The sequence below is a fragment of the Sciurus vulgaris genome, assembly GCF_902686455.1.
Source record: "Sciurus vulgaris genome assembly, chromosome: 4".
NCBI lineage: Eukaryota > Metazoa > Chordata > Mammalia > Rodentia > Sciuridae > Sciurus > Sciurus vulgaris.
In genome coordinates this window covers 38,776,368-38,794,282 of record NC_136464.1, presented here as the reverse complement: position 1 = coordinate 38,794,282, position 17,915 = coordinate 38,776,368, and the positions used below count along the sequence as shown (strand labels likewise).

General features: G+C 37.1%; 1 protein-coding gene across 1 annotated transcript in view; it reads left to right on the top strand.

Moving 5' to 3' along the window:
- Nucleotides 1-228: 228 nt before the first annotated feature.
- Nucleotides 229-17,915, top strand: part of RPP30 (ribonuclease P/MRP subunit p30) — a 33,717-nt gene continuing 16,030 nt past the window's right edge. The window contains exons 1-5 of the mRNA XM_079138266.1: nucleotides 229-353; nucleotides 4,280-4,335; nucleotides 4,962-5,018; nucleotides 5,656-5,730; nucleotides 7,832-7,903. Coding sequence (XP_078994392.1) covers nucleotides 272-353; nucleotides 4,280-4,335; nucleotides 4,962-5,018; nucleotides 5,656-5,730; nucleotides 7,832-7,903 — 342 coding nt within the window. The 5' untranslated portion in view covers nucleotides 229-271. The remainder of the gene's footprint in view (nucleotides 354-4,279; nucleotides 4,336-4,961; nucleotides 5,019-5,655; nucleotides 5,731-7,831; nucleotides 7,904-17,915) is intronic.

Here is a 17,915-nt window from a genome sequence, read left to right as displayed (position 1 = left end):
CATGGTAAGAGGGATGTTGAGAGATTTGAACCCCTCCAGAGAGAAACAAATATTCTCATTCACAAGACAAAGAAGGACTGAAGTGAGGCTGTTGATTTGAACACGCTAATTTTTGCTGGGGCTTGAAAGCAAAGAAAGTCCCTGCACATCATTGAAGTAGTCAACCCGAGAGTGGGGCGGGCGGCAGCTGTGAACCACAACTCCCAGCATGCCCCGGGAAGGGCTGGCGGCTGCGCAGGCGCGCGCGCGCGGGGCCTCGTGGGACTTCAGCATGGCGGTGTTTGCAGATTTGGACCTAAGAGCGGGTTCCGACCTGAAGGCTCTGCGCGGACTAGTGGAGACAGCCGCTCACCGTGAGTCTCCCTGGCCGCGCAAGCCACAGCGCCTACCCCTCGCTGCCCCCAAACCATCAGGCCTTGCTCGATAATTCTGCCAGTCCTCGTTCAGGTCTCCTAGGGTCTCTGGGATGTCACTAGCCTGATGGCAGCCCCATGTTGCCCTGATCCCAGGCACGAGAAACTCAGAGATTCTAGAGAACTTTTAAGTGGTCCTGCTCCTTTTTTCTGAATATTGAGGGAACAAGCCCAACAAGGACGAGGGATTTGCGTAGGGCCCCACAACTGATGTATGCAAATACCAGGGCTTGAGTCCGAGTGTACCTAAGTTACCTGAACCAGTACTTTTAGTTAGTCCTTTCTGACTTTCAGTACAGGGTCTAAGCAAGTGCTGGAAACTGGGGCACAGTGAGTGTGGAGATTCAGGGAATGGGAGGGACATAGGAGTTTAAGTTTGGAACAATTATACATAAGAGGGAAGGTAGGTTGGGCGCAGGACATACCTGACAGGAAGGAGTGGGCAACATGGCTTGAATGTCAGAATGTTATTCATGTTTGAATCAAAGGGCACCTAAAGCCCAAGAGATGAGACTGTTTTAATTATTAGAGTTTGTCACGGATTTGGTCTCCCTTAGACTGTAAAGTATGGGCATAGAGGAGACAAAGAATAAAGAGGTTGATGCAGTAACATCCGTTCCTAAGAAAACAGTCTCATCTTCTTGTGAGAGCTGATTATTGATATTTCTCAGAGTTAATGCTAGAAACAATCACACATCCTCCTGCGTACTGTAAATTTTCTTTAGATTGCTTATAATAATATAATGTAAATGCTATGTAAATAGTTGGTATATGTATTGGCTAGGACATTATTATAAGGGGGAAAAGTCTGTATGTAGTACAGTCACAGTCCACCCCCCACCCCATTTTCTGACCATAGTTGAATCACAGATGAAGGACCACTGTATCCACAGAAAAAAGACCATCTCTTTCCATTGCAGCTACTAATTAACATTTCTTCTCTGTACTTTGCTCATCAGTAGAATGAAGAAGGTATACGTGGTGACTGGGACCATTGAGCACTGATATTCTTTGGAAGTTTCTATAAAATGAATTTTCGTGGATGTAACTCCAAGTATTACCTTCTTAGTGAAGCTTTTCCTGATGTTCTCCACTTATTGAATATATGAGCTTCTTTAGAAATGGACCATGTGTTCTTCTATTACCTTATTATGCCCAATACTGTCAATCAGCAGGCAGTGAGACATGATGGCTACTCAGTAGTACTAGTGGAATAAGTAAACTGAATATCTTTTTATAAAAATAGACACATAAAAGTTATTATTTCTTTAGAAAATTACTTGGTTTAAAATATGCTTGAAAGACATGTCAAGTGTATGCATTGTTAGTCTCTATGTCTTTTTATTTTTTAATGTTTTTATTGGTGGCTTTTAAGTTATAGTGGGGTTCATTTTGACATCATCATAAATGCATAAAACAATTTGCTCCATTTAAGTCCTCAGTAATTCCTCTTTTCCTTCCTTCCTCCCTCCCCCGATATACTTCCTCTACTCCGTTGGTTTTCCTTCTATTTATTTATTAGTGTTTTTTTTAGTTGGTGCATTATAGTTTTACATAAAGTGGAGTTTATTATGATTTATTCATACATTCACATATAGTTTAGTCAACTGCAGTTCCTCCCTTTTCTAATCCCTCTTCTCTCCCTTTGATCTCCTTCCTTCCTTGACTCCAATGTTCTCCCTCTGTCTTCTTGAGATCCTTTTTTTAAATTCCTTATTTCTTTCTAGCTTCCTCATAAGTTTTTTTTAAAAATGAAATGAAAGACTGGGTGCAGTGGTGCACATCTGTAATCCCAGTGACTTTGGAGGCTAAGGCAGGAGGATCACTAGTTCAAAGCTAACATCAGCAACTTAGACCTTGTCTCAAAATAAAAAGGGCTGGGGGATGTGGCTCAGTGGTTAAGCACCCTAGGTTCATTTCCCAGTATTGGAAAAGAAAAAATAAAGAAATACAAAGTCATCTCAGCTTATGAGTCAAAAGGCAAAAGACTGCTTTTTAGCCAGTGGAAAGCCCCCAATTTTAGTTTATGCTGTGATATAAGAAACCAATGATAAGCTTCAGATATATGCGATATGAATTTTTAAAAATACACCAAAGACTGATTAGAGGTTTACTCCTAAGAGACTGGATGAAGAGTACTTCTAGGAGAAAGTTTTGTGGGAAAACAGTCTTCTTGACATTTCCGAAAGACAAGGACATTGTTTAGTAGCCAAATGATATCCTAAATATCAAAACAAAAAAAGTTTAGCATAGACCTGGGAGTGGTAAAGAAAAATGGGAAGGAAGTATGGTTGGTTGATTTGACTGGGTGAAAGGCAAAGACCAAAGTACAGGCATATTTCTCTTTTCTATTCTGTTTTCAAACGTCACCTTCTCCAGGGACTCTTTTCTGCTCCAGTCCTGCAACCACATTTCATTCTACTGGGTCTTCCACAGAATCTTTCCTTAATGACAACAAAAAAAGTGTTTATGTATGATAACTTGTTTAATTGCCTTAATTCTCTAATGAAACAAGCTCCTTGAGGATGAGGACTGTTTTATTTACGTTTTGTGTTCAGAGCTTGGCTTAGGGCTTGTCAAGTAATGAAAGTTCGATAAATACTTGAAGGAGGAAGGAAAGAAGGACATTAGACAAACTGATATTAGGGAGGACCACAGTTCTGTCATTGCTGTGCCTTATCTTTGAATATTAATAACTTGTTATCCCACTGGTGTTTAGATGACTTAAAGATTAGAGGTATGATTTAGATGCATCTTTAGTGGACCAAATGTCCAGAGCAGTGCTAACTCTGGGAAAGAAGATAAATCAAGCTGCTGGCCTCAAAGAGTTCCCAATGTGCTGATGGCGGGCAGCTGCTCAAAAGGAGAAGAGGGTGGTGGTGAGAGGGAGTTATTACTCCATTTCTCCTTAGGAAAGGGAGGAAATAGGGTAAAAAGCAAAAAGAAATTAATGATAAGTAAAGGTAACAGTGAAAGGTATTAACTTGGTGTGATGAAAATTAACATAGGGACATCAAAGAGAGTGTTGATTAGAAAGAGCACAGAGTTAAGAGGCTTTAGTGTCATGCCACCAAGAAATCAGAGTAAAGCCCTGACTATGTGACTGGCACTGTTATTAAACTCTTTGCATGTATTATCTCATTTAATTCTCATGATAGGCATATTAAGCAAGTGCTACTATTATCACTATTTGACAGATGAAGAACCTGAAATTTACTGTTAAGTAACTTGTAAGAGGTAGTGCTTAGATTTGAAAGGAGACAAAGTTCCCACCCATAATAGCTCTGCTAAACTGCCTTCTAGTCTTTTCTTTTCCTTCTCCCATACCCAACCCTGGGGCTGAGATTCAAACCCGTGTGTATGACCAAGTCTTTACTTTGCATAAATGAAGAGCTGATAGATGTTTCAAGGCAGTTTTTCATAGAAACGTATACAAGTTGAATATCCCTTATTGGAAATGCTTGGAATCAGAGTGCTTTCATTTTGGAAGAATTTTGGATTTTGAAATATTTGCATAAACTTTACCGATTGACATTCAAAAAGTTTCACATTTTGGATTAGGGAATGTTCAACCTATAGTCTCTTCTCTTTTGTCCTCAGCTCTCAACCCCCATACCCTCACTAAAGAGCATTGTGCTTTTAAATTGTGACCTTCTCTCCTAGTTCTGCCTCCAGTTATGGTTCAGCATGTGTAAACCCATCACCTACAATATAGACCTGCTCAAGGCAGCAACCAATTCATTTGTGAACAAGTTGGATCCCAGCAATGTGTTTAAGAGCACTCCTAGTCTTGACATAGAACCAGAATGGACCTGTATGTATAGGAAAGAAAATACTTAACAAGAATATTCTGTTTTTCTTTTCAGTTGGCTATTCAGTTGTTGCCATCAATCATGTTGTTGACTTTAAGGAAAAAAAACAGGTAAAATAAGATTTCTGAAGTTAGTAAGTTAATAAATTATTTGTGTTCACACTGGAAACATGGAAGCTGCAAATTGCATTTTTCTTAAATGCACTGTCTTCATGCACTATTATTTTGTGTTAACAATCGAGCTGATGTTTATTTGTACAAATGATTGAGATTTCTGTGAAGTATTTTAGCATGGTGTAAGGATTCATAAACTTGATTTGATGTTATTTAAGTAACTATCAATGTTTAAAAGTACATTGTTATCAACTGAACTGTAATCATAATATTTTATCTTTTATTGTCTTAAATTATTAAGCACACTAGTAAACATGTATATTTCTCTTTAAGCCAAAAACTGTATCTTATAGATTGATTACTTCTATCTAAAAGTTAGTTTTTATCCCTTTTATTCACTGATATTCTTAGCTGCTTCTCTGCTCTTTTGTTTCCATTTAAGAAAACAGACTAGGTAGTCTTCCTGAATACAAGAAATCAGATTTCTTTCTTTAAAACAGTGTGTGTGTGTGTGTGTGTGTGTGTGTGTGTGTGTGTACTGAGAACCCCATGGCAGGTTTTCCATTTTGCCCTGTACTTTTTAACATGTGTAATCTAAGATGACTATTTGTCATTTGTTGTAGGAAATTGAAAAACCAGTAGTTATTTCCGAGCTCTTCCCAACTTTGCCAATTGTACAGGTAGGTTTTTTGTTGTTTAAGAAGTATAACATCACCGGCATGCCTGTAATCCTAGTGACTCAGGATCCTGAGACAGGAGAATTGCAAGTTCAAGGTCAGCCTCAGCAACTTAGTGAGGCTCTCAGCATCTTAGTGAGACCCTGTCTCAAAATAAGAAATAAAAATGGACTGGGGATGTGACTTAGTGGTAAAATGCCCCTGGGTTCAACCCCTACTAACGAAAAAAAAAAAAAAAAAAAAAAAAGAAAAAAGAAAAGAAAAGAAAATTGAATATGACAAAGAAGTGTATCTATTCAAACATACCCAGTTAGGGATGCCATTCCCTAACCTGAACTGTGCCTTCCTTTACCTTTGCATCAAGGCTCAGCTCTTCATGAAATGTTCTCTAACTATCGATTTGGTACTTCTTTCTTTGTTGATATTCCTTCCTGAAGTTGTAGAGTTTTAAAATTATCTCATTATGTAGTTGGATATGCATACATCATATTTTTCTCTTTCTGAATTAAACTCAGAGAAAGAGAACTAGGTTCTATTAATCTTGGCAATTCCTTACAGCTAGTCCCTTCTAATCAGTTCTTTCTACTGGTAAGGAGGAAAATCAGTTTTACTTTATACTTTTTGATATTTTTATTTATAGGGAAAATCAAGACCAATTAAAATTTTGACTAGATTGACAATTATAGTTACAGATCCATCTCACTGTAATGTTTTGGTAAGTTAATTATTTCTTCCTTTTCTTTTGGCCTTGTAAGCTGTATTGATTAACATTCAACATTGCTGCATTTCATCTTACCCCATTCTTAGATCTCCCCACCACATCCATGACACCTACCTGCTTTCCTTATTCTTAGAATTCACACAGTATAACATGTTATATGTTACTTGTGGTAAATGTATGAAGATAACACAATTAAGAATTCCCTGTCAGCTGGTAGTCTTTGAACTCATCATATGAACCAGACATAAAGTGGGTGCTAGGGATATTATTATGAGCAATACAGACATAGTCCTTGAATTTATAAAGCTTATAATTTAATTGGCAAGACAAACACTGAACAAGTAATTATTACAGATGTGAGGAATGCTGTTTAAAGGGAAGTGGCAAATAAAGATACTCTTGGAGTGTATAACCAGAGTAAGTTGATGTTAAAACTGGAGCCAGAAGAATCAGTGTTACATAGGTGCCAAACAGGAAAGAGAGTTTCTGCAGACAGCATACAATGGCCATAAAGCAAAGAAAAACTTTGTTCTAAGAAGTGGAAAAAGATCAGTAGGACTGAGCCTTGTGAGCTGGCTACCTGTTAGGGAGTTAGGCAGGTAGGCTTAGGTGAGGATTCCACAAGCAGCGGAAAGTCCTTGAAGCTTTTAACCAAGGCGAACAAGATTATGAGTTTTGCTTTACAGAAAATATATTACAGGAGGTGAAGAGGGGGATTTGAGAGGCACCAAGAAAGGAGGATTGAGACTCCCTGCTTTAAGTGTGATATGGTAAAAGGAACTACCCTAGAAGTAGGAAGAAATGAGGAAAGAAAATGGAAAGTGGGAACAAAAGGTGAGTAGCATCAATATACCAGAATAGTCAAGCAGGAGGAGGGCTTTTTTAGAAAAGTCAGTTGGATTTATTAATGAGAAAGTCATTGACTGCCTGAGCAAAATCATTTCCATGGATAGGAGGGAGATAGAAGAATATGCAAATAGTGTGTGCTATTGACTTTACTTAGGAATTTGGCCCCAACAGAGAACAGAAAGCCTAGGGTAATTGGTGGAAGAAAACTTGCTATATAAGGAGATTTTGTTAAATGGTAGAGATTTGAGTGATAAGAAATATCAAGTAGCAGGGAGAGAAAGTGAATCCCTGAAAAGGTAAGCTATTTTATCTTTAGCAAGAACTGACACTTCCATCATAGAACAGGAATAATGAAGGACAGACTGACTCACTTTATAACACTTGACAAAAGAAGTTGTAAAAAGCCAAATTTTGGTATTGTGTATAGCTATAAGGTAATATTCTGGTTCTCTAGGTCCAGATAGACAAAAATAGTGCTGACTTTTGATAGGTTGTGAAGGCTTTCATTTACTCTTGTTATCATGAACATAAGCCTAGTGGCTCCTTTTTGTCTTCTATCCCAGGTAGGAATGGGCAGGTGGAGGAAAGAGAATCTTGGATCCTAGCTCTTTCCAGAACCTGTAACCTGCCCTGTCTTAGCCCAGGTTTTCACATTTAGACACACACATTATAGGTTTGAGACTTCTTTTTTAAACAATAATGCTATCTTTTACTGATATATCCTCCTGTCCTAGGACTCTCAGGTATTTTCTTGTACATGTAGCATTTTAATTTGTATTTGTTTGACAGTATTCTCTTTGTATTATATACATTGCATAGTACACATGGCACTTAGTCTTGTATATTTTTTTGTCTTGAAAAAAAAAGGTGAATTCCATTGAAGATGGACTTATGCTATAGTGATTTTGTATCCCCAGTGCCCAGCACATAGCAGGTGCTCAGTGAATGTCTGACAAGCTCCTCCACTAGTTTGTAAGATCAAATTAGTGGATACAATGTTGTATGTTAGACAATATTTGGCGTACATTTAAAGCAAAACAAGTGCGGGAAGGAGGAGAATGATTTAGTGGGTTGGGTGTTGGCATCTAAATTCTCATGTGCTTTTCTGCCAATACACAAAGCAAAACAGAAAAATCAATAGCACATTAGAAGTGTTACATGATTGAAATGTATATGTTCACTGGGCAGAATTCCACTTGTGTATATTTTTTGTTACTGTATGGTAACATTGTTCTTCTGTTACTAGAGGGCTACTTCTTCAAGAGTTCGGCTATATGATATTGTTGCAGTTTTTCCAAAGACAGAGAAACTATTCCATGTAAGTAACAGATATGTACTTATTCTATTTAACAAATTTGATATTATGCCTTTGCAGGTGACATGTTTTATCCCATCTGGAAACTGTTAGGATTTTTCATTTACACTTGAGCTCTAGAATTTCACAGGTGTATATTTAAGGGCATGTGGGGGTTTCGTTTTGTTTGTTCTCTTGTTTTTATTCATCTAGACATTTGATGGGCTCAGTTTGAAAAAGCCCATCAAGCTCTTCTCTGTTTCCTTCTTTCTTTTTCTTTTTGTACCAGAGATTGAACCCAGGGGCACTCAACCCCAGAACCACATCCCCAGCCCTTTGTATTTTTTTATTTTGAGACAGGATCTCACTAAGTTGCTTAGGGCCTCTCTAAGTTGCTGAGGTTGACCTCAAACTTTAGATCCTCTTGCCTCAGCCTCCTGAGGCACTGGGATTACAGGCATGGGGCACCATGCCTGGCTCTCCTGTTTCTTTATTTCAGCCACATTCATTCAAAACTTCTTGTAGATAAATGTTGGTCCATCACCCTCTAGCTCAAAAATCACTTCAGCTTCTGCCCATCTTATTCAACTGTTGCCTACAATGGAAGAAAAAGAGCATGAAAGTTACACCACCTCCCAACCCTGTTTCAGCTTCCACCTTTGCATGCTCTGAGGTACAACCCATATACCAGTATGATTGTCAGCCTTTAGTCTTCCAGAAATTCTTCAAAATCTACCATCTGCTATGATTTCCTTTACTCTTCTGAGAGCCTTTATGAATTGAATTCCTTTTGTACTTTAAAAATTGCCATTTGGGTGCCTTTGCAGGAGAGAAAAGAGCTTAATATGTATACTCAGTTTGTCAACTTGAGATAGAATATCCTGGGCATTTTAAATGATTATAATAAAGAAAAAAATCAACTGTAATGCAGTTTTTCAGGAATATGTTTTAATGTATAAAATTAGGTATAACTATTTTTAGAAAGTTTTGAAAATTATCTCTATCTATGCTCAAAAAAGGATCCATCTGCCAGAAGTTTATCTGCCAAAGGATATTGTGAAAAAAAAAAAAAATACTGGTCTTAGATATTTTAATTTTACATCTGTTCTTTTTTAAGCAAAATCTGTTCTAAAATTGTAGGGGTTTGTGTATGTGTATATGTGTCTAAGTTTATCTGGTAGATGGAGCTATTGACTACACAGTCTGATGTGCAATAGATTTAGTTTTCAAGGATCACTGTAAATTCTTAATTACATAAAAGGGAGAAACACCAAAACATATCCATAGGTGCCTGTTCTCTTTTGGGGAGCTTCTTTATAAAATGCAAACTTATAGTAATTCCTAATAACTTTGTATCAGTTAAAAGAATGAATAGTTTTTAGTCATCAAAGACCCCCTGTGGAAGTTTTAAACGAATCATGTTTCATTCTTACCAGTAGGTTTCCAGTTGAGTCTGGATATCTGATTTTTCAAGTTCCTCAGTAAAGTCTGATTCAGTGCAAAAATCACTGTATAAAGAGGACTGTGGGCTTTGCAAATTTGTTAAGCAGCTACAACTTAGTTTTGTTATTAAGTAGTGACTCAGCCATGGCATAGACTAAAAGTTGATGATACACTGTGTTTTTTGTTTTGTATATGATTTCTGAATTAACTTTGAAGTTCATATAACTTATGTTTTCATAACCCTTTACTGGTGATTAGGGAAACAAAACAAGGAACATTTTGGCTAGAAAATACGTACTTATATAACCTTCCAAAGACTTTTATATATTCATTTCTTTAACAGCAATCTCAGGGTAATTAGCCTGGGTATTTACTATTATCCCCATTTTATAGAGATGAAAACTTAGGTGTAGGCTAAATGATGTGCTGTAAATACCCCAGCAAGTATGTCATAGAGGTAGGACTTGGATTTTAGAATATAATTACATATGGCAGTTTTAACTTATTCATTTATCTTGTTACTTGTTTTTCTCAGACTCTTCAAATTTGAATTTGCTGAAAACATGCTTGATGGTGGTGGGTGGAACAGTCAGAAATATTTTGGAAATGGACAAAAACTACACATAATTCACACAGTAATTGAAACTGACTGATATTCCAAAAGTTACATGAGACCAGTTTTTAAAATTGGAATAGTTTCATATAAATCTTACCCATTGTTCAGTTGAAGTTAGAATTCTTCCTATTTCCTATAGAAAATAATTTAAAAAGACATCTTTCTTCTCATAAAGTTTTTGTAAGTATTTCATGGTTTGGAATCAGGTCAAGTATAAGCAGTGTGTTGTTTAATAGAATGCTTTCCATAAGTGATTTGAGTTGTTTTGTTTACAAGCTTATTATCCAGAATTCTAACAGATAATTTGTATAGAATTCTAATTGATATTCTAAAAGTTAGGTCTCTAAGATGAGTCATAAAAATGTACGAACATACACACCAATTAGAACAAATAAAAAATTAATTAAAAAATGTACATATACAAGTGTTCATGTACATTAATAGTTTCTAGTATAAAAATCTATCCACTTTTTTTTGTTTGTTTGATTCATTCTGTTATTTTTTTCCCTACCACCCACCCCTCCCACCCCTCTTTTCCCTCTATAAAGTCCTTCCTTCCTCCATTCTTACCACCCTCCTTATCCCTAACCCTAAACCTAACCCTAACCCTAACTCTAAGCCCTCCTACTCCCCATTATATGTCCTCATCTGCTTATCAGCGAGATCATTCGTCCTTTAGTTTTTTGAGATTGGCTTATCTCTCACTTGGCATGATATTCTCCAATTTCATCCATTTGCCTGCAAATGCCATAATTTTTTATCATTCTTCATAGCAGAGTAATATTCCATTGTATATATATACCCCAGTTTCTTTATCCATTCATCAACTGAAGGGCATCTAGGTTGGTTCCACAATCTGGCTATGGTGAATTGAGCAGCTATGCACATTGATGTGGCTGTATCTCTGTAGTATGCTGATTTTAACTCCTTTGGGTATAGGCCAAGGAGTGGGATAGCTGGGTCAAATGGTGGATCCATTCCAAGCTTTCTGAGGGATCTCCATACTGCTTTCCAGAGTGACTGCACTAATTTGCAACCCCAACAGCAATGTATGAGTTGGGTGCACTAATTTGCAACCCCCAACAGCAATGTATGAGTGTACCTTTTTCCCCACATCCTCGCCAACACCTATTGTTGCTTGTGTTCTTGATAATTGCCATTCTAATTGGGGTGAGATGAAATCTTAGGGTAGTTTTGATTTGCATTTCTCTTATTACTAGAGATGTTGAACATCTTTTCATATATCTGTTGATTGCTTGTAGATCTTCTTCTGTGAAGTGTCTGTTCATTTCCTTAGCCCATTTGTTGATTGGATTATTTGTATTCTTGGTGTAGAGTTTTTTGAGTTCTTTATAGATTCTGGAGATTAGTGCTCTATCTGAAGTATGAGTGGCAAAGATATTCTCCCACTCTGTAGCCTCTCTCTTCACATTACTGATAGTTTCCTTTGCTGAGAGAAAGCTTTTTAGTTTGAATCTATCCCACTTGTTGATTCTTGCTTTTATTTCTTGTGCTATGGGAGTCCTGTTAAGTAAGTCTGATCCTAAGCCAACAAGTTGAAGGCTTGGACCTACTTTTTCTTCTATAAGATGCAGGGTCTCTGGTCTGATTCCAAGGTCCTTAATCCATTTTAAGTTGAGTTTTGTGCAGGGTGAGAGATAGGGGTTTAATTTCATTCTGTTGCATATGGTTTTCCAGTTTTCCCAGCACCATTTGTTGAAGAGGCTATCTTTTCTCCATTGCATATTTTTGGTCCCTTTGTCTAGTAGGAGAAAATTGTATTTAATTGGGTTTGTGTCTATGTCCTCTATTCTGTACCATTGATCTACCTGTCTATTTTGGTGCCAATACCATGCCGTTTTTGTTACTATTGCTTTGTAATAGAGTTGAAGATCTGGTGTTGCACTACCCCCTGCTTTGCTCTTTCTACTGAGAATTGCTTTAGCTATTCTGGGTTTCTTATTCTTCCAGATGAATTTCAGAATTGCTTGCTCTATTTCTGTAAGATACATCATTGGGATTTTAATTGGAATTGCATTGAATCTGTATAGCACTTTAGGTCGTATGGCCATTTTGACAATATTAATTCTGCCTATCCAAGCACATGGGAGATCTTTCCATCTTCTAAGGTTTTCATTAATTTCTTTCTTTAGTGTTCTGTAGTTCTCATAGTAGAGGTCTTTCACCTCTTTTGTGAGATTGATTCCCAAGTATTTTATTTTATTTTTTTATGCTATTGTGAATGGGGTAGTTTTCCTAACTTCTCTTTCTGAAGATTCATCACTTATGTATAAAAATGCATTGGATTTACGAGCATTGATCTTGTAACCTGCTACTTTACTGAATTCACTTATGAGTTCTAATAGTTTTCTGGTGGAATTTCCAGGTTCCTCTAAATATATAATCATGTCATCAGCGAACAGGGATAGTTTGAATTCTTCTTTTCCAATTCGTATCCCTTTAATTTCTTTGGTTTGTCTAATTGCTCTGGCTAGAGTCTCAAGAACGATGTTGAATAGAAGTGGTGAAAGAGGGCATCCCTGCCTTGTTCCAGTTTTTAGGGGGAATGCTTTCAGTTTTTCACCATTTAGAAAGATATTGGCCATGGGCTTAGCATAGATGGCTTTTACAATGTTAAGGAATGTTCCCACTACCCCAGTTTTTTCTAGTGTGTTGAGCATGAAGGGGTGCTGTATTTTATCGAATGCTTTTTCTGCATCTATCAAAATAATCATGTGATTCTTAACTTTTAGTCTGTTGATATGGTGAATGACATTTATTGATTTCCAGATGTTGAACCACCCTTGCATCCCTGGGATAAAACCCACTTGATCGTGGTGCACTATCTTTTTAATATATTTTTGTATGCGATTTGCTAAAATTTTGTTGAGAATTTTTGCATCGATGTTCATTAAGGATATTGGTCTGAAATTTTCTTTCCTCCATGTGTCTCTGTCTGGTTTAGGTATCAGTGTGATATTGGCTTCATAGAATAAGTTTGGGAGGGTTCCCTCCTCTTCTATTTCATGGAATACTTTGAGGAGTATTGGAATGAGCTCTTCCTTAAAGGTTTTGTAGAACTCGGCTGAGAACCCATCTGGTCCCGGACTTTTCTTTGTTGGTAGGCTTTTGATGACTTCTTCTATTTCATTGCTTGAAATTGATTTATTTAAGTTGTGTATATCTTCCTGGTTCAGTTTAGGTAATTCATATGTCTCTAGAAACTTGTTGATGTCTTTGAGGTTTTCTGTTTTGTTGGAGTATAGATTTTCAAAATAGCTTCTAATTATGTTTTGTATTTCACTCGTGTCTGTTGTGATATTTCCTTGTTCTTTCCGAATTTTCGAACTTTGAGTTTTCTCCCTCTTTCTCTTTGTCAGTGTGGCTAAGGGTTTATCAATTTTGTTTATTTTTTCAAAGAACCAACTATTTATTTTGTTTCTTTTGTTTCAATTTCGTTGATTTCAGCTCTGATTTTAACTATTTCCTGTCTTCTACTACTTTTGGTGTTGGTCTGCTCTTCTTATTCTAGGGCTTTGAGCTGTAGTGTTAAGTCATTTGTTTGTTGATTTCTACTTCTTTTCTTGAATGGGCCCCATGAAATAAATCTTCCTCTAAGTACTGCTTTCATAGTGTCCCAGAGATTTTGATATGATGTGTCTTTGTTCTCGTTTACTTCTAAGAATTTTTTAATTTCCCTCTTGATGTCTTCTGTTATCCATTCACCATATAATAGTGTATTATTTAATCTCCAGGTATTGGAGAAGTTTCTGTTTTTTATTCTGTCATTGATTTCTAATTTCAACCCATTATGATCTGGTAGAGTACAAGGTAGTATCTCTATCTTCTTGTGTTTGCTAACAGTAGCTTTGTGGCATAAAACATGGTCTATTTTAGGGAGGGATCCATGTGCTGCTGAGAAGAAAGTGTATTCATTCTTTGTTGGATGGTATATTCTGTATAAGTCGGTTAAGTCTAAATTGTTGATTGTGTTATTGAGATCTATGGTTTCTTTATTCAATTTTGTTTGGACGATCTATCCAGCGGAGAGAGAGGTGTGTTAAAATCGCCTAGTATTATTGTGTTGTTGTCTGTTTGATTTCTGGAATTGAGAAGGATTTGTTTGACGTACATGGATGAGCCATTGTTTGGGGCATAGATATTTATGATTGTTACGTGTTGCTGATTTATGCTTCCCTTAAGCAGTATGTAATGTCCTTCTTTATCCCTTTTGACTAGTTTTGGCTTGAAGTCCACATTATCTGAAATGAGGATGGATACTCCAGCTTTTTTGCTGTGTCCATGTGCATGGTATGTTTTCTCCCATCCTTTCACCTTTAATCTATGGGTATCTCTTTCTATGAGATGAGTCTCTTGCAGGCAGCATATTGTTGGATTTTTCTTTTTAATCCAGTCTGCCAGTCTATGTCTTTTGATTGACGAGTTCAGGCCATTAACATTCAGGGTTATTATTGTGATATGATTTGTATTCCCAGTCATTTGACTTATTTTTGTTTTTTGACTTGATTTGGTGTCTCCTTTATTTGGCTATTCCTTTAGGCTAGTTCCTCCTGTTGCTGATTTGCATCGTTGTTTTTCATCTCTTCCTCATGGAATATTTTGCTGAGTATATTCTGTCATGCCGGCTTTCTTTTTGTAAATTCCATTAGCTTTTGTTTATCATGGAAGGATCTTATTTCATCGTCAAATCTGAAAGTAAGTTTTGCTGGGTATAAGATTCTTGGTTGGCATCCGTTTTCTTTCAGGGCTTGGTAAATGTTGTTCCAGGCCCTTCTAGCTTTTAGGGTCTGGATTGAAAAATCTTCTGTTATTCTTATTGGTTTCCCCCTGAATATAATTTGATTCTTTTCTCTCATGGCCTTTAAAATTCTGTCTTTATTTTGTATGTTAGGTATTTTCATAATAATGTGCCTTGGTGTGGGTCTGTTGTAATTTTGTATATTTGGAGTCCTATAAGCCTCTTGTACTTGGTTTTCCATTTCATTCTTCAGGTTTGGGAAATTTTCTGATATTATTTCATTGAATAGATTGTTCATTCCTTTGGTTTGTTTTTCTAAGCCTTCCTCAATCCCAATAATTCTTACATTTGGCCTTTTCATGGTATCCCATAATTCTTGTAGATTCTGTTCATGATTTCTTACCATCTTCTCTGTTTGTTCAACTTTGTTTTCAAGATTAAATATTTTGTCTTCAATGTCTGAGGTACTGTCTTCCAGGTGTTCTATCCTATTGGTTATGCTTTCTATGGAGTTTTTAACTTGGTTTATTGTTTCCTTCATTTCAAGGATTTCTGTTTGGTGTTTTTTCAGTATCTCTAACTCTTTATTGAAATGATCTCTTGCTTCCCGTATTTGCTCTTTTAACTGTTGATTGGTGCGATCATTTAATGCCTGCATTTGCTCTTTCATCTCCTCGTTTGCTTCCCTGATTGTTTTAATTATGTACATTCTGACCTCCCTTTCTGACATATCTTCTGCTGTGCTGTCATTGGGTCTTATTGCTATAGTATCTAGGTTTGTTTGGGACATTTTCTTCCCTTGTTGTCTCATATTGGTCAGATGTCAGTGGGACTCTGTGATATTGCAGAATTCTTCTATTGGCTTATAGTGTCCCTGTAGTTTTCCAGTGTATCAGCTCCCAGCCTTCAGTAGCCTGAAGTCTTGGAGTAACTTGATAATGCAGTGCTTCTGAAGAAAGCTGCCCCTAGCCCGCTACTGGTTCCAGGGCTTGGAGCTGGTTCTGCGTGGAAAGGCACTCACTGGGGGGCCTGCTCCGAGAAGCTAGCCATGTGGGAGGAGCCCACTGCCAAAGTACACACGGCTGCCTGGGGAAAACTCTAGCTGCCCTGCCCTACTCTGATAAGCCGCCCGAATCCGGGCCTGCCACCCGGGCCGAGCTTCAGCGGGTGGGGGAGACTCACCCCATGGCTCTATTTTACTCCGAGTCTCTCAATGCCTCCCCTTCTTGAACCCTGGGTCCTGGAGCAACTGGAGATGCAGTCACCCTCTAGTCTGCCATCTTGGATCCTCCAAAAATCTATCCACTTTAATTAGCATAATTTCCATAGGAAATAGCATACTGTTTTCCACAGTATGGAAGATGTCTCATAAATAAGAAACCCTGTGTCCCCTTAGCTTCTCCAGGGGATAAGGCAAAGATAAAAGATCACCACAGGGAATGAGTCCACTGACCATGCCTCCTTGGGAGTCAGGGACAACTGTGGAATATTATAGGGAGGGAGAGTAGCATAGTAGCTTCAGGATCTTCCAAGTCATTTATTTCCATTTAGAATTTAAAGTAACCGAGCAAGATGGAGGAGAATTCAGATGAGTCCAGTGGTCTCCAAACTGCTTTGATTAGGTACCCTATCAGTTTAAAAAATATCAAGCCTACTCTTCCAATATGTATATGTTTCTTGTACATTATTTTCATGTTTCATTATGCCAGTGTTCTTTGTAAAATAATATATACATATAAGACAAATTTTAGGAAAATAAATGGAAATAGAAGTACTGTTTTTTCCCTGCTTCTGAAATCTATGCCTTCCCTTTGCAGAGCACTGTCATAGAGTAGCTTTCAAGGCAATTTTCTCAGGATGTGGTATTCTACCTTTAGATTTACCTGTGATGTTTGTTAAAATGCATATCAATAGACCCAACTTATTGAATGAATCATTGGAGATGGGGCCTGGTAATCTCCACTTTCAGTAAACTTTCTCGGGGAGTTCTGTGACATCTAATGTTGAGAGCCACTGTTTATAATCATCTCTTTCCCTTGGTAAGCCTGACCTACCTTGTATACTATTAATCATAAAATTCCAAAGTGTATTAACCTGACATCCATGAAAGAAGTTTAGGGGCTGGAAGAGACTGAACCCCTATCCTCCTATTCCCTTTGTGTCATAAAGGCAAAGATGTGTACATTTTTATGGAAACATGCTTTCCTCTTCATAGAAGTTCTGGTGCGCGCGCATGCGCATGCACTCACACACACACACACATATGTATTTCACAAATATAGACGTACACATATATATGTATGTGTATGTGTATATGGCTAACTAATATGAATTTGTATGTAACCTGCCATTTTTTAAGGAAAACTATTATTCTTAATCCCAAAACTATATTGAATTTCATCTTTTTAAGTATTTAGAAAGCATTTCATTTTAGTCCAAATAGTAACACTTACTTTATGACTCTAAACATTTGGGTTAATAATAAACTAAATAACAGAGAGCTCAGTTTTGGGCATTTTAAATTCTTGGTGTCAAATATTATCTTTTCAGAAATATTTTTTACCTAATCCTTCATCCCCTTCATTCTCCCTTCTCTGTCTCCTCCTTTCCTTCCCATCTAATACCATGGTTTTTTTCCCCTTACAGTGTATATCTTGGAGGTTGTTCCATAATATCAATTAGAGATGGACTTTGTTCCCTATAAGAAGTTGGTATATTCCAACATATAAAGAGATCATAAATTATTTAAGTAAAATTGAATGATGTTTAATTGTGCCTAGTCTTGTGTGATTGGTGTTGCAATGACTATCCTTGCATTGTTGTCCTTAGTCTTTGCGTAGAGCAACAGAGTGTTTCTAGAGTCTCTATGGAATACATTCCTATAAGTGGAATTGCTAGTGTATGCATTTAAAATTTTGATAGTTATCGCTATAAAGTGCTTTTCAAGACCCTTGACTGATTTAAAACCCTTTGTCTTTTCATTCATTCTCACATCAGCAACATATTACTGAACTTTTTGATCTTTACCAGTCTGATAGTTAGAAAATGACAGAACTTGAATTTGCTTTAGTTATTATTCAGAGCTTTTCTTCATCTATTCCTAAATTTTCAATGACTCTTTTATGAGTTGAACAGCTGGAACAGTAGGGATGGGGCAGATTCTTTGTGAGCCAAGTGTTTCTGCCAAAACAACATTGCTTGCCAGGCTTACTAAGTGA